Source organism: Hippoglossus hippoglossus, chromosome 12 (genome assembly GCF_009819705.1).
Source record: "Hippoglossus hippoglossus isolate fHipHip1 chromosome 12, fHipHip1.pri, whole genome shotgun sequence".
In the NCBI taxonomy this organism is placed as follows: domain Eukaryota; kingdom Metazoa; phylum Chordata; class Actinopteri; order Pleuronectiformes; family Pleuronectidae; genus Hippoglossus; species Hippoglossus hippoglossus.
In genome coordinates this window covers 20,952,352-20,975,182 of record NC_047162.1, presented here as the reverse complement: position 1 = coordinate 20,975,182, position 22,831 = coordinate 20,952,352, and the positions used below count along the sequence as shown (strand labels likewise).

The following is a 22,831-nucleotide window of genomic DNA, read 5'->3' as shown; positions in this document are numbered from 1 at the left end:
TGTTTTTTTCAGAATCATTTAGATTGGATTATATATCTTTCTTCACATTCAGATTTTGTAATGGTTCTACTCTCAACCCTGCGCTCGCACTCTAACAGCTCCTGCTTGTGCTCAAACTGTTGACACTCAGATTTCCTTCAGCTCTTCTCTTCACCCTGAAACATCTGCTCTCAGATCCCCCCCCCCGCTGCCTGCGCATGGTGGTGGTTTTAGTCACTGCTTTTCAAAGTGGGGGTCCCAACCCCCCGGGGGGGGTGCCAGGGGGGTCACGGATACTGTAAGGGAAATGTGACAATAAAATTATTAATTATTAAATTAAATATGTTTTTTAGATGTTATTAATCACTGCGTATCGAAATCTGTGTCCTTGGATGACAATCTTTTTAATTAAAAAAACCCACGCCGCTCAAGCCAATCAGAATCGAGCAGCCGCTCAGAAGGTTCCTGTGTGCCTGAGAAACAGCTGGCGACATGGACCCTAACCCCGCCCGGGGCTGCTTTAAGTAACCGCCCGATCAGGACTCTCAAAGACGGAAAGCTAACGCACCTTCACCTGCTTCTCGTGCTCTGGGAATTTTGACAAACTTGATTTAAAAAAAATAAAGAATTGTTTTTCACAAATGATTCACAAACGTTTTTGTTTTTTTATAATTATTTAAAAAATCCTGTTTTAATAAAGTTGTTGTAATGCCGGTCTTTGTCTGAGAGGGTCGCTGTGATGAGTTCCAGCTGTCCGTCACGTGATCCGTCACATGACCCGTCACGTGATCGTCAGGAGGCAGCTACAGGAAGAGACTTTTCTCTTTGTTGTTTGAATCTTTGCTTCAGAAAATGATCGACAATCTGAAACTGGATGAAAAATTAATCTGAAGCTTTTTGTTTCGACTCAAATCAACGTAACTGGATCAAGAATACCACGAGGTACGTGCGATTCAAGACTCCGTTACAAACGTAAAGGCCGGAAGTGAAATGCGATCAAACAGGAGAACATGGAGTTTTATACTTGTATCTGTTAATTACATGTAAAGTGATCGTGGTGGTATTTGTAATGTAAAATAAGATTCAGATATATGTATCTTTGACTAATGATCAGTGATCAGGATCATTCAATAGAAACACTTTGTTCTGTGTTAATAGTAATAATAATACATTATTTCTGTAGCATTTATCCTAACAAGGTGAACAAATGACACGATAAGAAGGCAACAGAACAAAAAGAAGATATAATTGTAAAGTGTTGACATGTTTATCTGTGTGTATGTTTGTTTCACGTTCAGCTGGATGTGAAACGTTATTCATTGGCCTATTCGCTTCAACTACAAAGTTATGTTTCTTAAATGTTGCTGCCTCAAGGCATTATGGGATGGCATCACCTCCTTTATTTCTCTACCTCTGTAAAGAGGAAATGTTGTCATCACTGATGGTCTGCAGGGTCAGAGGTCACCATGGGCTCAGCAGTGGAGAGGACAGACGAACACGTGAGGGAGTATCTGATCTACCGAGGCTTCACCAGCACCATGAAGCACCTGGACAGTGAAATCAAAGCCGACAAGGAGAAAGGCTTCAGGGTACGACTGAGGGAAACGTGCACGGATTCAATCAAAGAAGATCATGGTTTAATCTGACATGTTCTTCTTCTGCAGGTGGATAAGATCATCGATCAGCTGCAGCAGTTCATCCAGAGCTTCGACCTGTTTGGTCTGAAGGAATACTGGCTCTACCTGGACAGACGTCTGTTCTGCAGACTGGAGGACGTCTACAGATCCACCGTCAACAAGCTGAGGACCAGCCTGTACAGATACTACGTCATCAACACCATCCAGGTAACATCCTGCAGAGAGACCAACCACAGCTGCTTCCACACATGGGCTCTGGAAAATAGAGTTAGTGTTTGTGAAGCAGCAGCAGGTTGTCGGGTCCGACTCGTTCTCACCAACAGGAACATGTGGGAACATCCAGGCGAGGGGCGGAGCCTGTAGAGCAGCAGGAGGCCGGACATGACATATAAACTATTCTGCTGAATAATCATAACATCGCTGCTTCCGGACCAGGACAGACGCTCGTTAAAGGTCCGGTCTGTGTCGGAGTCTGTTTCCTCCTCTGACCTGCGCTCACTTTACACTTTACCAACAAACACCATCACTGGAGGACACGTACAGGACCGACGTTTACTTTGTGTTGGTTTGATTCTCTAGAGTTTATGAGACGCATGTTAAACCGGCTACACAACACGAGACGTAACGCACAGTCAGGACATCAGAGTTAAAGTGAGAGGAACGATCCGGAGTCATGACCCGACATCATAGATTAATAACTGAATACATGAGATTATCAGTTTGTCTGAAGAGGGACAGAGACGAACACACACACACACACACACACACACACACACACACACACACACTCCTACGACTTAACGCAGTGTTTTTACTTCATGTTGCAGAAGAAGGATGAAGATGAAAAGGTGTTAATTTCATAGTTTCTTTTATACATTTGGTCATTTTTCAGGACAGCCGGGCCTTCATCATTTGTGCGTACACAAGGTCGGAGGAAGTTCTAAATTTGTTCGTAGAGTACGAACATATTGATGAATCGTTTAGGCACAGATTTGTGCGTACGCACTGGAACACGTCAGGAACTCGTCAGGAACTCGTCTGTGTTTCAGTTCAGGTCTGAAAACAGCTGAACTGTTCTTTGTGAAACAGAACAGTGGTGAAAACATTCCTCCGTCCTCTCGTCCCTCTAGAAAGGAAACCTGGAGAGGACTCAGGAGTTTTTCCAGAAGCAGTCCTTGGAGCTGCAGGGTCAGGCCGAGTGGCGGGATTGGTTCATCCTGCCATTTATCCCCACCCCCGAGCAGAACCCCGCCTTCTCTCCGTACTTCTCCCGCCAGTGGTCCGACACCTTCCTGGTGTCTCTGCACAACTTCCTGTCCGTCCTGTTCCAGTGTCTTCATATCCTTCAGCTCATGTGTGTAGATTTAACAGTGAAGATGATCCTCTGTGTTTCGATGAAACGTCTTTGGTTTGCAGTCTTTGACTGTTTCCACCTCAGCCTGTTCTGCTGAGCTTTGACGCTGAAGTCCAGAAGATGACGAGTGTGACCGAAGAGAACGAGCAGCTCCGGCAGCTGGTGAGAAGAAGAGTGAGATGTGAACCAAGGATTTGTTGTTGGTAGTGATTTGTGTGGTTTGGTGCTGGCGGTCTAACGTTTTCTCGCCGTGTCTCGTCCAGCTGTTCGCTCTGCAGACGGAGAGCCGGGACCAGAGGGACGGAGACGAGATGGTTCACCACAAACTGCCGGCGTACGTCCAGAACATGGACCGACTGGGAGACACTGAGCTGTGAGACATTAACACCACTGTCTTTACTGATGACTGACTACAACTAAGATGGCTGCCACTCTGTTTTATGTCACATGACGAGACAAAGTCTCCAACCAAGTTATTTATTGGACGAGGAGTCGATGTTTTGGTCACATGTTCTTACTGCCTCTGTGCATCCAAGATGGCTGCCATGCTTCAAACCTAACAGAGTTAAATAAAGTTACGTGAAGTTACGTGAAAAATGAAAACTGTTAGTGAGTGTTGGGAGTAGCAGATGGCAGCCATCTTTAATCTGATCTAAATTCAGTTTCATGTGTTTGATTTACCTTCTGTCACAGGACACACATTTTATTTTACTGCATCGACTGACTGACGTTTGTTTTACTGGTATTTTATTCTGAAATGTTGATTGTATTGAATAGAGCAGCTGAGCTTTCGATGCGTCTCCTGAACGAAGCCGCTGACGTTCAGGCTCGTGACGAAAGTCTCAAGTTTTATTTGACGTCTGAGTTTTTAGATCAGAAGTAGAAGTGTTGAGTATAAAGTTCAGAGGCTTCGTGTGAAATAAGATACTTACTTTAAGAGAGGTACGTTAAAGTACCTGCTGACAGAGAGATGAGATCATGATGACGGAAGAAGAAAGAGGATTTATCATTATTTTTATTATTATTGTTTTAACAGGCTGTCAATCACAAACCTCAGATTTGTATCCCTGAAGCACTTTGAGAAGAATTTTCTTTAACGCAGACAAACCTGCTGATGTGTCCGTTCATATAGAAAATTTATATTTCAAAATATTTTAACTAACTTATTGTTAATGGTGGGATATTTATGTTGTTTACACTGTTTGCTGGGATGCAGTTGTTGTTGCCAAATAAACAATTCACCTGATGAATTGTTGTTTCTTGTCAGTACGATTCGTTTTTTCTATATTTTTAAACGGGTTTCACTCGCTGACTTTAGACTAATGTACTTCAATCTAAAATTAATACTAAAATGTTAAATAAAACATACAGATGTTTGGCATTTAATGTAGGAAGTGATAAAATAAAAAAATCATCAAAAATCCCAAGAAAAGCTATTAAAGATGTGAAGGAATATCAAAGTCGCAGAATTACTGACACGTCATCATAACTGAAGTTGAGGTGAAAAAAATAATTTTGTGATTGTTTACAGGACGAACACGTGAAGAGTTCGGTGTCATCGACGTAGCATTTGATGTAATATTTACTGACCTCTAGTGGTGACGTACACAAACTGTTCTTCAAAGATCCACATGGATTTAACGTCCTGAGAAATCACGTTTCTCACAAGAAAGTAAATGAAACACAAATGTTTTCTTTTGCACAAGCAACGAAACATTTTGGTCAACAAAATTGAACTTGTAACAACATATAGATTTTTCGTGATATATTTTTAACTGATAAAACCCAGAAGAAATCCTTGAAAACAACGTGTAGCTTTGTATCGGGCAGAACTCATTCAAGTCATTAAACTGAGCTTCTGTTCAATCAGAAGAAGAAACGAGAGAAGGCGATTTGACGTCAGCTGATCTCAGTCATGATGGTTCATCCTCTGGTTCGTCTTTTACTTTACAAACCTGCTTCACAGCTGATTCCTTTATACATTTAAAACAGGATCAGCTGATCAGATGTGTGTCAGATCCAACACGTCTGAGGTAAGTTCCACGTTAACCGCTCGTTCTCGTCTGAATCTGGTTCTGACGACAGCTGCTCGCTCTGTTCTGAGCACATCTGGATGAGTTGAAATGATGAGAAAAAGTTAGTTTCTTTTCATTCCACAGTTTGATGATTAAATCCTTTTCTCTTCTTCGTCCTCTCAGGGACTTGGTATCGAGCCAGCGAGCCGTCGGCACGACAACCACTCCTTCCAGAAACTTCTTCTCTACAATCCTACCACAGGGCCGACGCACGCCGGGGAAACCCCTGCAGGTCGCTGCTGGGTCTTCACCAAACCAGGCGGCAGTGAGCAGGAAGGACCCACCAGCCAATCAGGTGAAGTTTCCCTGTCTCTTATACGCCCCCCCCAGAGGCTGTTCCGCTGTAATGTCCGTTCAGATTCTGCAGGGGGCAGCACTCTGTCAGTATGTCTTTTTAATGACTGTAATAAAGATGGACGACTTCCTCCCTCCTAAAATGAAGCCAAAATATCTCAGATATGGACGAATGGATAGTTCCTGTCGATACACGCTCTCAACCAATCAGTCAGTCTCAGCTGTCAATCAAGACGTGTCAGCCTGTTTTTATATCATCAAATAACTAAATAAAACCAAACTGATCAGAAACAAACATCAGTGAAAGAAGAACGAGCTGAAATGACAGAAACATCTTTACAAACATTTATTTAAAGTCCCATCTGCTAACATGGAGAAGGGGGGGGGGGGTTATGATATATACTTCAGCCAGGCACCAGGGGGCGATCTGGCTTTACTTTTAGGCTTGAGATATATTTACAGTTTAGTCACAAGTTTGTGTTAACGACCAGATTCATAGTGAGCGTAGCTGTTCACGTACTTGTTGTGTACTACACATGTTACTGAGTATTCCACTAGAGGGCGCACCACAGAAATCTAACATCCAGATTTATATTCTATAAATAAAAACATAGTCGAGGTCACGTACTGCCCCTACTGTTCATGTGTGTATTGCATCCTGCATATGTGAGGCTTCAAATTGACACAGGATAAGTTCAAAGTGTGAATCTCTTTAGAGATGTCGTCCATCTTTATCGACAGTCTTTGTTTATTCTGGCAGCCATGATCCTCTTCTGATCTGAGAACATCTTCTCTATCTAATATCAACGTTTCAGCCTGCAAAGACAAAAGAGACGATCGTAACTAAGGAGGTGAAACCCGTCACCAGCCAGGCACCGAGTAATGAAGCTGTGAGTCAACAGACAAACCAGACGACACAATTCAGACACAAGAGAATCCAGGAGCATGAGAAAGAGAGGAAGGAGCTTTTCTCCAAACCACCACAGGTAGAGTTCTACTCTGATCAAGCCCCATTCATGCCTCTGGGTCGAAGCCACGGCGTAGCCTACACGTAGACGTGTACCCTACGCAGAGCCCCCCGATGTACCCTGCACCTCCCCACCTACTGGTCCAGGCTCCGCAGACCACAAGAGCTGTGATTGGTCCGCTTGGTAGCATCACATTATTGATTATTTTCATCAAGAATAAATGATAAAATTATTCTGAAATCAGTGAAAATGTTGAGAAACATCACATTTTTTAAGAAAGTAAAGAAAAGTCCTGGATCTGCACCAGAGTTGACTGTTTTAATCTCTGACCTTCACCAGGTTAACCGGATGTGTTCAGTAGTTCAACCTCTTAACTAACTGAGTGATGCAGAAGCCTCATGGAAATCCATGCAGCGTTCATTTTCACTAACTGCATCATTTCATGTGTCGTCCTCAGACACCAGAGAAGAAGGGAGAGGCTGCGGAGGTCGAGTCTCCTGCTGAGACCGCCATCGAGCCCCCTGACTCCGCCTCCTCCTCTAACAGCAGGAGCGGAGGAGGAGGAGGAGGAACAGAGGGAGGAGGTGTGTCCGCGGAACAGCCTTTTATCAAACTCAGCCAGGAGGAATATGGAGAACACCACTCATCCATCATGCACTGCAGGTCTGACTTCAGTTACCTGGTCATCGCTCTGAAGGTCGAGAACCAAACCTCATCTTCTTTTCTTTCCTTCCTCCTGTTTTCCAGAGTTGACTGCTCTGGTCGTCGAGTTGCCAGTTTGGATGTAGATGGAGTCATCAAGGTGATCGATCTGTATGAACAGAGAAGATTTTTATATTAACAAACTGAAAACACATGACAAACCCGTCGTCTTCCTCCTCCTCTTCCTCAGGTGTGGTCATTCAACCCCATCATACAGACTAAAGCCACCATCATGTCCAAGTCTCCTCTTCTGTCTCTGGAGTGGGCGACCAAACCCGACAGACTGGTACGAACAGCAGGCTGCACCTTCACAATAAGAGAATAACCTGACATCACAAATACAGTGGATCTGTCATTCTACCATCAATCTATTCTGTTCTAGGTAAATCTGTCTTTATTCTGAAAACAGAAAACACGTCTGTCCTGGTTTTATGTGAAGAAAAACGGACAAGAAAAACAGCAAATGGAAAAAAATATATTATATAACTTGAAAATATAAAAATATTGATATTTAAAAACAGATTTTAAAATAGAAGTCAAATTAAAGATGATTCCAAAAAACTGTGTGTGTGTGTGTGTGTGTGTGTGTGTGTGTGTGTGTGTGTGTGTGTGTGTGTGTGTGTGTGTGTGTGTGTGTGTGTCTCTGTCTCTGTCTCTGTCTGTGTGTGTGTGTGTGTCTCTGTCTCTGTCTCTGTCTCTGTCTGTGTGTGTGTGTTCAGTTGCTGCTGGGCAGCGGTGTCGGCACGGTGCGTCTTTACGATACAGACGCCAAGAAGAATCTGTATGAGATGAACATTGATGAAACTCACCCACGGTACGTTGTGACGTCACCGTGTAGTTTGACCCTTCGTCGGTAACGAGGTTAACACGACTCGTCTCCGTGTGTCAGCATCTTGTCTTTAGCCTGCAGTCCCAGCGGGTCATCATTCGTGTGTTCGGCCGCAGCTCTCAGTCGATCGGGAAGCGTCGAGTCGGGTCCTCGACTTCCTTTACCGGTGTCTGGACAGCTGCTGCTCTGGGACACCAAGACTGTCAAACAGCAGGTAATTAACCAGCTAGTTCAGTTATTTAACTGACAGGTTAGTTAGTTAAACTCATAGTTAAAAGAGAATAGTCAGTATTGTGGCTGTGACTGTTATTCTGATTTAATCTCTATTCAATACGCACCACAGCTCCAGTTCTCGTTAGAACCTGAACCAGTTGCTATTAACTGCACGGCCTTCAACCACAACGGAAACCTGCTGGTGACCGGAGCTGCTGACGGAGTCATCAGACTGTTTGGTCAGTTTCCCTCCTCAGTTACATCTGCTCACTGTGTTCAGCAAAGGTCTCGGAGCAGTTTCCAGAGTCATTTAAACACTGGACAGATTCACTCACACTCTAAATGTGGAGTCGTGTAGTGAGAGCGACAGATATTTTCACAAAGCACCTTTCACCTCAACAAACTATTTGTTCTCCCTCCATCAAACGTCGACACATTAATCAGCTCTGAATTCTCTGTTGTACGTAGACATGCAGCGTTACGAGAGCGCTATGAGCTGGAGAGCTCACGACGGAGAAGTTTACAGCGTGGAGTTCAGCTACGATGAAAACACCGTCTTCAGCATCGGAGAAGACGGAAAGGTGAGTTTTTATTTTCATGAGAATTCATCTGCGTGGATGTCAACAGATTCCAAAAGCATCTTGTGTGTGTTTGTGTGTTTGTGTGTTTGTGTGCTCAGTTCATCCAGTGGAACATCCATCGGTGTGGGGTGAAGCAGTCAGAGCAGGTTTTACCTCAGGACGCCACCGGACCCTTCGTCCTGTCGGGATACAGCGGATACAAACAGGTATACAGCGTTACCATGGAAACAACTGAATTTCACCACATAAAGTGAATTTAAAAACTCATTAATATCTCAATTTGTAAACAAAATCTTCAGGTTCAGGTTCCTCGAGGTCGACTCTTCGCCTTCGACTCTGAAGGACAACACGTCCTGATGTGTTCCAGCTCTGGAGGACTCATATACAGAGTAAATAACCTTCATCCTCCTCATCATCAGTCTTCTCATCAGGATCCAAACCCAGAAGCTGTGGTTAAACTGGAACTTATCCTAAATGTTTGGTCATTTTTATGTATATGTGACTGTTTTATTTTCAGGATTGTTATTTGTACTGAATAATTTTAATTTGTTTATTTTTTAGAATCATGACGTAATTGATTTTTATGAAGTATTTTCATGTTATTCTTTAAGTTATCAGTAGTAGTGGAAATCAGCCGATTAATAATATTTTATTTGTGCATTTTTAGAATTTGTAATATTTACTCATATTTATTAAATGTATATGTTTAATTTTAGTGCATTTAATTCTTAAAATAGTTAATTTTTTCTATAATTTTTATTTAACACTAGTTGACTAGTTAACAGCCGTGTGCGTTGAGTCAAACTGATATTTTTATTCATATATTTTGTGATCCCCCTCCATCCAGCTGACCAATGGGGAGCCGGCTCTGGACAGCGTGCTGTCGCTGGGCGGACACAAAGCGCCGGTGGTGACAGTTGATTGGTGCTATGCGGTGGATTGTGGCACCTGCCTGACGGCGTCCATGGATGGAAAGATCAAACTGAGCACGCTCCTGGCACAGAAGTCCTGACTGAGTCTCATAAACATGTCACCATCTTAATGATGTGATAGAAGCAGTGAAAACTCAACAACCTGTTGTAAACTCATATAAATATTAAAGTTTAGTTCCATCCGAGTGCTGCTTTCTTTCTTTCTTAGCTGCTTCCTCACTCAGCAGAGCCGTGATGGCGTCACCTGATGGATCCAATGTTCCTTCTCCTTTATCTCCAGCTCCTGAAGGAAACATGAACAAACATGTTCAGTAGCTAAATGATCCACCAGCTGCTCTGAAGGAGTCACTGTTTACTGCTGGACATAACCCGTCATGCTCTGTAAATACAAATATATGAGATAAAAGATGCTATAACACCTTTTTCTGTTGATTGGAAAAGAGATGCATGGATGAGAAACAACTTAAGTCTGTTGCTCTGTTTCATAAATCACAGTTCAAAATGTAAAGTCCTATTTGGTTTCAAACTGAGGTAATTCAACCGTTTTTAATTGTTTTACTCGCACCTCTTGTGTGAAAAAGGACTTTGTTCCTTTATACAATGACATCGTGCTCATTGGTTTCACTAATTAAATTTCAGTTTCAAATGTGTGTGAATTTAGTCTGTGATGTGCAGGACTAACCGCTGGTTCACATCTGTTCTTATGACTTATGTCTTCTTCTTATTTTACTTTCATTTCATTCAGATGTTTTTATCATCTGTCAGTCTGGTGGTGCAGTGTCTCGGCTCTGCCGCAGGGGGCGCTCTGAGAACACGCGCAGTGATGCTGTGCAGTGAAGAAGAAGAAGAGTCAGGAGCATAATAAACAGTCTTGCTAACAGGAGGTAAAAAAAAACTCTTTAATCTTGTTCATGTTGATTTTCCTCTGACGAACAGAACCTGTCATTTAATTGGTTTTCAAATACAAACGCACGCAGGAGAATTCAGGTGTTCCGTTGTGTTTCTGACGTTTTCTCCGTAGTGACGTACAGGCGCTAGCTGCTAGCTGCTAGCTCACCGTGAGCTTGTTGACTCCCGGTTCCTCTTTGATGTCCCCGGTCTCCGGTCCCGCGTGCAGACATGGAGAGTTTGTACAAGCGGAAAATGTTCGCGTCGATGCGGAAAACCAAAGTGGACGCATCGAAGAAGCGTCAGATCGGCCTGCCCGCCTCCATCCTGGACGACAGTGACGAAGGCTCCTTCTCCTCCTCCTCCTCCTCCACCTCCGGATCCCAGTCCGACTTCCAGAGCTCCCCGGAGGAGGACAGCGAGCAGGGCCGCCGGGACCGGAGCGAGTCCGGGGCGAGCTCCAGCGACCACAGCCGCTCCGTGACCCGCAGGAAGCGCTCGTTCCTGGGAGGCGACGACAGCTCCTCGTCCTCCAGCCCCGGGGAGGAGGAGAAGAAGAAGAAGAAGAAGGAGGACAGGAGCCAGCCGAAGAGGACGGTGCAGCCCAGGAAGAGGAGCAGGCTGCAGCGGCAGGACGAGTCCGACTCCGACCATGTGGAGGAGAAGCGGAGAGAGGAGGAGGAGAAGGTGAAGAGGAGGCAGAGACACAACAAGCTGCTGGCGCTGTCCCGGAGGATGAAGGCCCGGGTCCCCAACCGGAGGAGGAACCGTGTGAAGCAGGTACACACCGGGAGACACACACAGCGGGACACACACACACCCTGGGACACACACAGCGGGACACAAACACAGAGACACACACACACACCGGGACACTCACACCGAGACACACGCCGGGAGACACGCACAGCGGGACGGACGCACCCTGGGACACACACACCCAGACACAAACACAGAGACACACACACACACCGGGAGACACACACAGCGGGACACACACAGCGGGACACACACACACACTGGACACACACACCCGGACACAACACAGAGACACACACACACACCGGAGACACACACGGCGGGACACACCACACCGAGACACACGCCGGGAGACACGCACAGCGGGACACTCACACCGAGACACACGCCGGGAGACACGCACAGCGGGACGGACGCACCCTGGGACACACACACACACCCGGACACAAACACAGAGACACACACACACACCGGGACACTCACACCGAGACACACGCCGGGAGACACGCACAGCGGGACGGACGCACCCTGGGACACACACACCCAGACACAAACACAGAGACACACACACACACCGGGAGACACACACAGCGGGACACTCACACCGAGACACACACACTGACCCTGGACTTTAGAATAAACAACCACTACAGTTATTCTAAGATTGGACCAAGTGTAAAACCTGTGAGTGTAAAGTGTGTTTTCATTGTCAAAGTCTAACTTGTGTTTGTTTTCTCAGAGTGAAACTGATGAGGAAGAGGATGAGGCCCCAGGTGATGAACATCAGGACGGAGGAGAAAACAGCAGCAAGAAAGAGTTGACAGGAGGTAATGAAGGAGGCAAGGAGGAGAAGAAGGGGAAACAGGAAGAAGAGGAGGAAGAACAGCAGGATGAGGAGGAGGAAGAGGAGGAAGAGGAGGAAGAAGAGGAAGAAAAGCAGGATGAGAACGAGGAAGAGGAGGAGAACAAGGGAAAGAAGTAGATCCACAGAGTCCTGGAGAAAGAAAGAGTTTGAATGTGAAGGACTCAGAAACTGTAGTGATCTGAAAATGGATCATAATTCTTTTTTTCTTCCTCAGAATGTCGGAGCACTAAGAATTGTTGTTACGAGGGTTTTATGGTCATATCTTGTTCCTATAGCAACAGACAAAAGGAGGATCTGAGCAGCCTCAGTGGACGATGAAGAGAGACACTCTTCATGTCTGCTGCTGATCCACTGACACATGTCCAGTCAAAACTCGTTTAACTTAAAGCAACGTGATGTAACAGTTACTGAGCAACAGCGCCCCCTGCAGCCATACATGCTTAACTCTGTCGGTCTCTGTCTGAAGTCTCAGTGTGTTGACTCTGACTGAGTCGTCCCACTGAACTGAAACACAGCTAAACGCTGATATTACCCATGATCCTCTGCTTCCTGAACCCGAAGAGCTGCTGCTGGAACAAATCCACCAAACTCTGTTCAGAATTCTTCATATTTAACAGTTTCCTGCTGAATATTGGAGATAAACTCTGTTTTTTAATAACTTCAGAGTCTTTTTAACTGATCTCAGTTCAGCTTCACTCTTCACCTGGAGCTGGTTGTGACAGTTGAAGCTGACTCTCAGTCAGTTCTTCTCACAGGAGATGGAACCCACTCAGCAGAGTTACAGAGAACATACGATCAGGGAATAAATATGTTTTATTTAATTTGAATGATGATTAAAAACTATGCAGTGATAATAAAACACCGTCAGTGGATCAGCAGCTGCTAACAGTTCGGACTGAGGAATTCAAGCAGCAGCTCCGTGACTCACGATCTCCTGGTGACATTTCTTTTACTGATAAAGAGAAAGTCGTTAATAGACTGTTTCCATGACAACAAAAGGAGAGACATCAAACAAGTCCGTTGTTTGATGTCTCTCCTTTTCTCCTTCTCCTGTTGCAGAACAAAACCTCCAATCAGAAAGCTTTTCAACTCTGATGTCACAGGCTGTAGATGGACAGTGGCCGCTGAGGCTTGTGGGAACTGTAGTATTCAGAGACAGTCAATATACCCAGAGTGTTCAGATACTTCTCTGTTGTTTTCTTTTCTTCGTCTTCATTTGAACTACAGATTAAATGGTACTCGGCTCCTGCACAGCAGATAGTTTTTTATTTTCCCTGCTGCTGCGTTACGTCAGCAGACGATTTAAACTCAATCAAGTCAAACACTTCACATTTTCTTGTACACTCGCCTTTTCTCCTTTATAGTTTAAAACCAGCAAAGTGTCTGTGCGTTTTGGGAGTTTTGTCCATCGCTGCTTTAAGTTATACGAATGACAATGAAGTGAATATGATTTGGTTTTGGACTGTTGGTCTAAAACCAGAGATTTGAAGACACAGATATTCTGACATTTCATAGTCTAAAAGATTAATATAAACATATTTGATGTGTCTGAGCTAAAACTCTACAGGAGTTTGACCTCAGCTCAAACCTTTGTAAAATGTGTGTTGTAAAGAAGATGAATGAATGAAGACCTAAGATGTGGTTGAAAGTTCAACTGCATTAAAGAGCAGAAAGAAATAATCTTTTAAACCCATATTGATCCAAATCTCTCCTTTTATCTACATCACTGAACACACACACACGGCTCAGAGGAAACGTGGACAGAACTATCAAAATAAGATTCAGACTGTAAAAGAAACCATACCAGTGATTTTTCTGTTATGTCCGATCAAAGATTCTGGACTTAACTGTTAAAGGCAGACAACTGAAAATGTACTCTTTACTTTTTGCACTTGACATTTTTTTAATTAAATTGGTCAAACCAGTTTTGTAAATGTCATCATGTAAGTTTGTCACAAGAAGACATTGTGTTTCTTGGGGAGTTCAAACTTCTTTTTGAACTTGTTTCATTTCTTTCTTGCATTACAGTGACGCATCAGAAGTTTGGTCTTTCTTCCTTCCCCTCTTTCCTCCTCCCCTTTAATCTGACCTCCATCCTTCCCTCCTCAATCTGTAGCTGTGTCTTAAAGGGCAAACTCACCACATTATTACAGACCAGAAAGAAGCTGCAGTTTTCAGTGACTGAGCCTGCAGAGCTTTGGAGACACTTTGTGCTGGACTCGCTGCAGTTTGTTTTACAGTATCATGATGACACACGTATGTATCATGGTTACATATCAGTGCTGTGTATTTCCCAGTGTATTCCTGGACTTGTTACTGTGTAATGCTCTTCAGACCAAACCTGCTCTGTTGAAAACATCGGTTTTATTAATAAAGTTTCCTTTTTTAAAGGTTATTTGTTGAAAATCCTCACATCTTCACTTTGGCAGCATATAACTACATTTCCCATGAATCCGTCGGCCACGTTCCTTTTTGTTCACCTTGTGAAACCTGATATACGGAGCTGTCGCCTTCAGGCAAATTCTAGCTTTCTCTCTTTCTCGCTCAAAAATCTTTGTGAACAAAGCAATGAAGAGTGAAATAAAATATTCATTTGAAAATATGTATTTAGTTGTTAAAATTTTACTTTTTAAGGCTTTTAAGAATTGTTATTTTCTATAAAAGTTTTTATATGAAAACATTTGATGATTTTATAACTTAATAATATTAGAAGCAAAAACGCGTTGAATGCAGTTGTAATGTGTGACGTAGTCGAGAGTCTAGAACAACATTTCCCATAAGCCCTCGACTGTCGCGAGCCAAAGGGGCGTGTCTCCATGTCACCCCCTGGTGGCGGCAGTGAGGAACTACTGGAAGGCGAGCTCGACCAATGAGAGCTGCGACCGTAGGTCAGGTGACTGGATGTCCGCCGCCATGATTGTTAGTGGCAGTGAAGCCTGAGTGAGGAGGAGGAGCAGCTGCGGAGGCTCGGTCAGCGGGAGTCCGGCTCAGAGTGCGTGTTGTCCGGGGAGAGTCATGGTCCAGACGTGCTCAGCCTACGGATGTAAGAACCGTTACCACAAAGACAAAGATGTCTCCTTCCACAAGTGAGTCCTGCCGCGGAGCTAGTTAGCATTAGCCACATCAGAGACCTGACTGTGAAAGTAGAAACTGCTCCTCACAGCACAACACAACAACACAACAACACGACAACACGACACATCCCCGCGTCCGGACACTTTATTCTTCAATTCGTTATTCACCAACAATAAAGTTTCTGTCAAATTAATGTTTGTGACAAGTCTCATGACAAGTTCGACACACACGCACACACCTCTCAATGTTCCCACATGTTCATGTATGTTCAACATGTTCCACACGTCATATTATCTTCGTGTTCTCCAGACAGACGTCAGAACAAGGGAACTGCCAGTTACTGTTAGCATGTGCGACACGTGTAGACTGCTCTGACGTCATTACTCTCACCTGCGAGAGACCAGGCGTGAAATTGAAAACATGTGAAATGTGAAATGTCCCTTTTCTGTTTGAAAGCGTCGTTAGTTGAGTCCAGATTGAAGTGAGTTCTCTAGTTTCTCATCCGGACCTGGTCTGAAATGTGTCCTTGTTTTATTTTCCCAGATAAAATAAAGGTTTCACATATTGAAAGTAATTATCGGAGGTGATGCTTTAACTTAAATGTCTCACAGCAGAGAATCTGCACAGTGGAAGTTGTTTATCTTCGTCTGTTTTAGTTCACGTGTGTTCACGCTCTCTAAGTACCAGGATGGTGCACTATGGGATGGACAGCTCACCCTCAACAGCCGCCATCTTGACTACGAAGGGGAGGGGCCACCAATGCATCTTTTAACTAGTGACACAGGGGGCAGCTTCATTGTGATGTCACATGACTCTAGAGGGAACATGTAAGACGTTTAGGTCACGTGAGAAAAGCAGATATTTCATGAGCAACAATCGCTGTCAAGTTGTGATCATCATTTCCAATCATTTTACAATAGTTTGATTGTGTCAATGTCAGCCTGTCAAATTGCTGCATTACCCCTAGTGAGCAAACTGTCTCACTTACTTAGTGCAGTGACTCAAACGTACGAGACGCAGCGCAAGTAACGTGTCTGAGCTGCAGCGGCCTCTGTGGCCACAGAGGGTCATGACAGGATGCTGGTGCAGTTGATACCATTTGGCTCTGTCCGGTCTTTTTGTTTGCTGATGGACTGACTGGCCTCCGCAGGTTTCCTCTGGCGCGTCCAGATGTTTGTGGGAAGTGGGTGGCAGCGATGAGGAGGAACAACTTTAAGCCGACGAAGTACAGCAACATCTGCTCACAGCATTTCACCGAAGACTGCTTCAAGAGAGAGTGCAACAACCGAGTGTTGAAGGAGAACGCCGTGCCGTCACTTTTCACCTTCAGCCTCAGCATCAAGGTGAACAGTCCACACACTCGAGTCCTGACTGAAGTGTGTCTGCAGATCAATGTCATTAAACTAGAGGTTTAATCGTTTTATTTACACTTTCTCATTCATATGATGTTTGACAGCTTTTTCTCACCTGCACTTTTTATTCCGGTACAATCAGACGTGAGTTTGATGCGGCAGGTGTGAACCCAGTCACTCGACTTGGTTCTACCGCACCCCACACATACTGTGACGTTTCCTTCATGTATTTATGTCGTGTGGAATCAGCTGAACAGCACAGAGACTCTTTAGAGGTCGTGTTTCGGTTCCAAACAAAATATCGAATAAGTTTGTTTGTGGTGGGAACGTTTTTCCGACTTTGCTCCGACCGAACTACCAGGTGAACTCCACAGGTTTGAGCTAAAGGCTCCTTTATCAGCTGTGCTTTGCATTAGCACTGTTTCACAAAGGTCCCACTTTGTCTTCAACTTGTGTAGAAACAATGTAAAGAACGACCATCATGTTCTTCAAACTTTACTTCAGTTAAGTTTCTAGAAAACATATATTTGGTCAAAATGTATTGAAAGATGATGTCAGAGTAGAACTGGAGATCAGACTGTTTCACACCTTCTTTGCTTCAGAGGAAGCAGCGACAGAACTTTTGTGTGTTCTGTGTCCGACAGTCGGAGTCTCTGGAGACTCCGTTCCCCTCAGAGATCCACTTCCCTCTCTCTCTGCCGCTGACCTCTGACCCGGTGGAGGAGGAGGACCCTGAGCCTGGGAGGAGCCTGCCCGACACGATGGTGGTGTCCTGCGACCACAACTACACGGCGGAGGACTCTGTGAGGCAGAAGAGGCGCATCGAGCAGCTGGAGGATCAGCTGGAGCGTCTGAGGAAGAAGCTGAAGACGACGCAGCAGAAGTGTCGGCGGCAGGAGCGACAGCTGAAGAGGCTGAAGGCCGTCTGCAAGGTGCCCAGGGCCGCGCGGGAGGCGCCCGCAGCGTTTGGCGAGGGATACGTGATTTTACCCAAACAAATGTACCAGACACTCCGAGGTATCGAGTGATGAGGAGACGAGTAAAAATCAGATGAAACATTAGATTGTGCTGCAGGTTCAGTCTCGGGACTGTGAGCAGACACAAGCTGCTGAGCAGGAATCTGGAGGAGTCGATGGTTTAGGAACAACGACGCAGGAGCTGGATAAAACAAACTCTTACTCTTCTTCTCTTTGCAGAGAAAATGACATTAAATGAGCAGCTCAATGTTTTTGGATGAATATCGACACTGGTGCAGTGACTCCAGGAATCACAGACTGTCAATGAAGATGGACGACAAGACTGCTCCCAAAAGTGAAGCCAAAGTATTACGATCGCCCCCTGGTGTCTGGCTGCAGTATAGCTCATAAACCTCCTCCATGTTAGCAGATGGGACATGAACCAAACTAAGAAATCAAAGTAGACGTTAAATAAATGTTTGTAAAGATGGTTTCTGTCATTTCAGGTCGTTCTCATCTCTTTGTTCAAGTTTCTGATCAGTTTGGTTTGAATCAGTTATTTGATGATATAAAAACAGGCTGAGACGTCATGATTGACAACTGACACTGACTCCTGATTGGTCGAGAGCATCAATCAACAGGAGCTTCACTCCACGACCAATACTGCACAGTCTAGTCATCACCTCAAGATGGACGCGTTTGTATCTGAGATATTTTGACTTATCTTTTGGAGACGCGTCATCGTCTCTGATCTTTATTTACAGTCTCCGAGGCCTTTACACATTAAAGTCTGATGTCACTCTGAACTAATCCTTTAAAGACAATGTTGGATCTGCAGATTCTTTTAGACGCTGCAAAAAAAGGTGTCTGTAAAACCTGCAGACTTTGCTCTGGGAACTTTCCCATAATCCTCAGTGATATGGATCCAACAATACAAAATAAATAAATACATGAAATACTTGAGTTACTTTTGAAGATGTTTGTTTTTTTCTGTCCAAAGTCTCCGAACATGTCTGTTGCTCCAGTTCATCACAACTTACTCCTATCAATATATAGATTTAACATTTGAAAATCTACTGACATAAATATTGATAATGCTTTAAGAACCTTGAATTCACTTGTTTTATTTTAACAGTTGTCTGTTTAATGACAAACAGCAGGGATACTTTGTGCCAGCAGGTGGGGCTACAGAGCTGTCAGGAAACAGGTTCAGATCAATGTTTCCACTTGTTCTCATCTGACCTGGATTCATGTGAACACATGAACCTTCACTGACACACAAATGGCTCATATTTGCTGCAGCTGTGAATAATGGATCATTTTCCAGAAGATTGAAAAATGAAGGTTTTGACCAGAAAAATCTAATGTTTGTTGTGAGATGAACAGAACTAATGTCTTATCCTTTTTTAAAAGGAGTTTAGGACCAGAGGGTTCCGCCCCAGAGCTGCAGGGATGATGAATCACCCTGGTTCCCTCCACTAAGACCTAACTGGACCTTTCCAGAAAATAAACTGCATCAAGCAAATGTTTGACATTTTTTATTTGGCAAGATTATTTTCATGAATTAAAAACACTTAAAGGTTCAGTGTGTAGAATTTACTGACATCTAGTGGTGAAGTGTCATGTTGCAGCTGAACACCTCTCACCTCATCCTATTCTTCCAAACAGGAAGGAGAACCTGTGGTAGCTTCAGTTGTCATAAAGAAATTATGAATTTTTTTTCTCCAGTCTGAGCTACTGTAGAGGACCCCCCCCACTTGTTTGACAGAAATTGAGTAAGAGTTTGTAAAAGTGAAAGTAGAAACAGGTCGAGGCTGTAGAGTTAGATCTCATCCAACGCTGAATATGTCTGATGCTTTTCATCAAGATCCATGAATTACTCTTAAGTTTTAAAATAATTATTTCTGAACCATTAAACCTCCTTCACCACGTTTACTGTTGATCAGTAGTTTTGTGTAACCCTGTAAACTAACAAACTAACATTTCCTGATCACGTTCCTCTTCCCCAGAGGATGAGCCCTGCAGATTAGAATGAGCTCTGCAGCACCACCCTCTGGACAAAGTGCAGTTGAATCATCAGTGTTTATTCTGTGATGAACGCCGCAGGATGTCACATACAGGCCCCGCCCCCTCAGGTGAGCACACCTCTGTGAAGCTGATGCAGGTCGACGTGTTTATTACGAAGGTCCGGAGCATCAAGGTCGTCCCGGCTGAGCCGTGACGCTCCTCCGGCCCCAGTCTGACCACTCTGATTAAACCTGCATCACCTCCTGCTCCCAGCATGCACTGCTGCTGCCGCCACGAGCAGCAGGGGGGACATGAGATCTATTCAAAATGCTTTTAATGTGGATTAGATTTATACACAGTCTAACAAAGAGATGGAATTATTCTACTGTGCCCGCTGATTAAAACGATTAATATATGTTACTTCCTGTTTCAACCATAAATCACAAAAACAATATTTTAAACCATCAATCAAGTAAATTTGAATTAGTTTTAAAATGTTAAAACAAATGATATGAAAAACGAATGATTTGGAACAAAGTGGGTTAGGGTTAGGGTTATATTTTAATAACAGTAAATATCAATAAAACATAAAATAATATATTCTCAATAAAGCAGATGTATCAATAAAAACAAGAGGAATCAAATCTTAACAGAAGGTGATATAACAATGAAGAGTTTATAAATATATATTTATATACATTTAATCTTTTCTTTCTTTTCTCTGCGTCTGTGCTGCTTCTGATGAATGTTCATCCTCTGACCCAGATACCATCTACACAGCTTCACTTTTCATTCTCCTCAGTCTGGACTCGCTGGATTCCACCTGGAGCATCGGGCTGTAAACGGAGGTCAGCGGCTCGAACATAACCACGATAATGATGCTGATGTATATTTAAATATAAACACTGTCATGAGTCTAAAATCTGCCTGGAGGCGTTTATCAGATCTATAACACCGTCTAATCTCTGTGCCAATAATCTGCTGCTTCCTGAAAAACACTGGAGGACGCCTGCAGGGAGGAAGACGATGAGTGGGGGAGGAAGAGGATGAGTGGGGGAGGAGCCCTGCTGGAGCTGCTGGTTCAAATCCCAGAGAAGAGAAGAAATCAGAAGGAGCAGGTCAGTGATGCTGCTGAAGTGCTTCTGAGCAAAGCTCGGCTCAGTCGAGTTCACAGGTCAAATCATGAAACTACATTTATCTGGATCAAATCACGACAACACGACTTCTGCTCAGACTCTGATGCCAAATTACGACATCGGCACAAGATGGCGGCGTTCGTTTCGAGATATGTAGGCTTCATTTCTGGAGGAAGTGTTGTTGAGTCTGGTTGAAACTTTGTTTATTCATCTGCTCAGTAAACACAGACGTGTGGTTTTGTCCGAGTGTTGCTGCCGTCACCGTGACGCACACCTGGGTGGAGGCCGTGTGACATCACTCCTCCGGGGCTAAAGGGCGTCGCTGTGACAGTCGTGGTTTCACCTCCTCCCTCTGAGTGTGTGTCGCTGGTTTGAGTCACGTCTGAATTCCTGCCTGATGTCAAGAGTAAGTTTGTGAGACAACAGGCAGCAAAGTCCGTCACACACACTCTGTCACCTTCTAAACTTAAATCACAGATCTATCTTAGGTGTGTCAGCTGATGAATTCAGACCTTCAGCATCTGAGTCTCGATCTGTTTCAGACACAAAAACACTACATTTTAGTTTGACTCTTTATTGTTTTTATAGACTAAAATTTGTCACATTTTAATACAGCTCAGAAAACAAAATAAATCGAGAGAAACCAGAGCTGTGTAACGTTTAGTGTGTGTGTGTGTGTGGGGGGGGTGGCACCCTAAGCTTGTTGCTAATAATAATCTGAAAGTACACACAAACAAATCAACACTGAATATATGTACACACTGACACACACTGTGTCAGTCATTTATTTGGGATTTGTCAGCTTTAATTCAGGAACATTAATCTGCTACGAGATAAACTGAGCAAACATAAGAGTAAAGGTGATAATTATAATCTGAGTCCTGAACAAACTTCAAATCAGCATCTGTCTCAATTTAAGTATGAATTAAATATAGTTCTTTTTGAACTGATGATAATTTTCATGTCTCTAATCATCAGACAAAATCTTCCCACACTTTTCATCTCTAGTGTCAATCATCACGTCTCAGCTGTCAATCATCACGTCTCCTCCTGTTTTTATATCAAATAACTGATTGAAACCAAACTGATCAGAAACTTGAACAAACATCAGTGAGAGAAGAACGAGCTGAAATGACAGAAACATCTTTATAAACATTTATTTAACGTCTACTTTGATTCTTTAGTTTGGTTCATGTCCCATCTGCTAACATGGAGGAGGTTTATGACCTATACTGCAGCCAGACACCAGGGGGCGATAGAGATTACTTTGTTTCACTTTTCGGTCCATCTTTATTTACAAGTTAAAATCATATCTGGATATAACCTGAACCACATTTTAATTCTCAGTGAGTCGGTGCTGTTTCCTGCTTTTACTTTGAAATTTGACAATTACAGTCTTGCAGAGCTTTTCCTTTCACACCGTCTCGTCTGTGGAGGACGTCAGCTGAAGAAGGGACCGTCGGGTTCTTCTGTGTTTGTGAAGTTTCACTGACTTGGACATTTTGTTGATTTGACCTTGTTAACGAGTCGAGGAGGATGAGCAGCAGCCTGAAGGTTTTGTCTAAATATCATTTTCAACCTTGACTGACTAATCGCAGCTCAGCGGCCAATAAGTGGCTCTGAGGTGACCTTTGACCTCCAGACAGAAGCAGAAAGGTCTGACTTCATCCTCAATAATTAACAGAACCAGAAAGGATAAAGTGTTGAAATGGACAGAAGTGGAATGTAAAGAAAGATAAAGTTTGAAGAGGTGTGGTCATTTCGTCTCAAATGAAAATACAGTGAACAAAGTGTCTGACCTCAGGTTTGCAGATACAACATGTGAAGCGTATTTTTAGACGAGCTGCGACCACGACTCTGGATGAAATTAGTTTATGGCTCTGTGAATGTGCACACACACACACACACACACACACACACACACACACACACACACACACACACACACACCCCCACCCCCCACTGGCCTCGTCCTGAACGTGGCTCTGATCAGATCCCATCAGTTTCCGCTCAGCTTCCTCTCTCGCAGCGTGAACACAAAGAAGCAGCAGCAAACATTTCCTCCTCGTTTGTTTTCTTGCTGTAATTTCATGCAGCAGCTGCAGGGTTCCCCCCCGTTTCCCCCCCCCCGTTTCCCTCCGTTTCCCCCCCGTTTCCCTCCGTTTCCCCTGTTTCCCCCCCCCGTTTCCCCCCGTTTCCCCCCTGTTTCCCCTGTTTCCCCCCCGTTTC

The 22,831-nt window shown here is 44.0% G+C and overlaps 2 protein-coding genes across 2 annotated transcripts; both read left to right on the top strand.

Moving 5' to 3' along the window:
• Positions 1–764: 764 nt before the first annotated feature.
• wdr91 (WD repeat domain 91) lies at positions 765–9,749 on the top strand. The gene is made up of 18 exons (XM_034601708.1): positions 765–921; positions 1,432–1,568; positions 1,644–1,823; positions 2,747–2,954; positions 3,050–3,132; positions 3,234–3,343; positions 5,169–5,340; positions 6,155–6,325; positions 6,765–6,970; positions 7,055–7,109; positions 7,200–7,295; positions 7,729–7,823; positions 7,899–8,052; positions 8,182–8,290; positions 8,520–8,632; positions 8,731–8,838; positions 8,932–9,021; positions 9,480–9,749. The coding sequence occupies exons 2-18, from the start codon at positions 1,446–1,448 to the stop codon at positions 9,642–9,644; spliced, it is 2,238 nt and encodes a 745-aa protein (XP_034457599.1). The 5' UTR covers positions 765–921; positions 1,432–1,445; the 3' UTR covers positions 9,645–9,749.
• Positions 9,750–14,977: 5,228 nt separating this feature from the next.
• On the top strand, positions 14,978–17,610 carry LOC117771441 (THAP domain-containing protein 1-like). Its single transcript, XM_034601759.1, has 3 exons — positions 14,978–15,162; positions 16,302–16,494; positions 17,148–17,610. Exons 1-3 carry the CDS (start codon positions 15,092–15,094, stop codon positions 17,529–17,531), a joined length of 648 nt encoding a protein of 215 aa, XP_034457650.1. The 5' UTR covers positions 14,978–15,091; the 3' UTR covers positions 17,532–17,610.
• The last annotated feature ends 5,221 nt before the right edge of the window (positions 17,611–22,831 follow it).

Coding starts and splice junctions, on each gene's coding strand:
- wdr91 (XM_034601708.1), top strand. CDS start 1,446: ATGGGCTCAGCAGTGGAGAGGACAGACGAACACGTGAGGGAGTATCTG. Junction 8,291..8,519: donor CGGAGTCATCAGACTGTTTG/GTCAGTTTCCCT, acceptor TGTTGTACGTAG/ACATGCAGCGTTACGAGAGC. Junction 8,839..8,931: donor GATACAGCGGATACAAACAG/GTATACAGCGTT, acceptor CAAAATCTTCAG/GTTCAGGTTCCTCGAGGTCG.
- LOC117771441 (XM_034601759.1), top strand. CDS start 15,092: ATGGTCCAGACGTGCTCAGCCTACGGATGTAAGAACCGTTACCACAAA. Junction 15,163..16,301: donor AAAGATGTCTCCTTCCACAA/GTGAGTCCTGCC, acceptor TGGCCTCCGCAG/GTTTCCTCTGGCGCGTCCAG. Junction 16,495..17,147: donor CCTTCAGCCTCAGCATCAAG/GTGAACAGTCCA, acceptor TGTGTCCGACAG/TCGGAGTCTCTGGAGACTCC.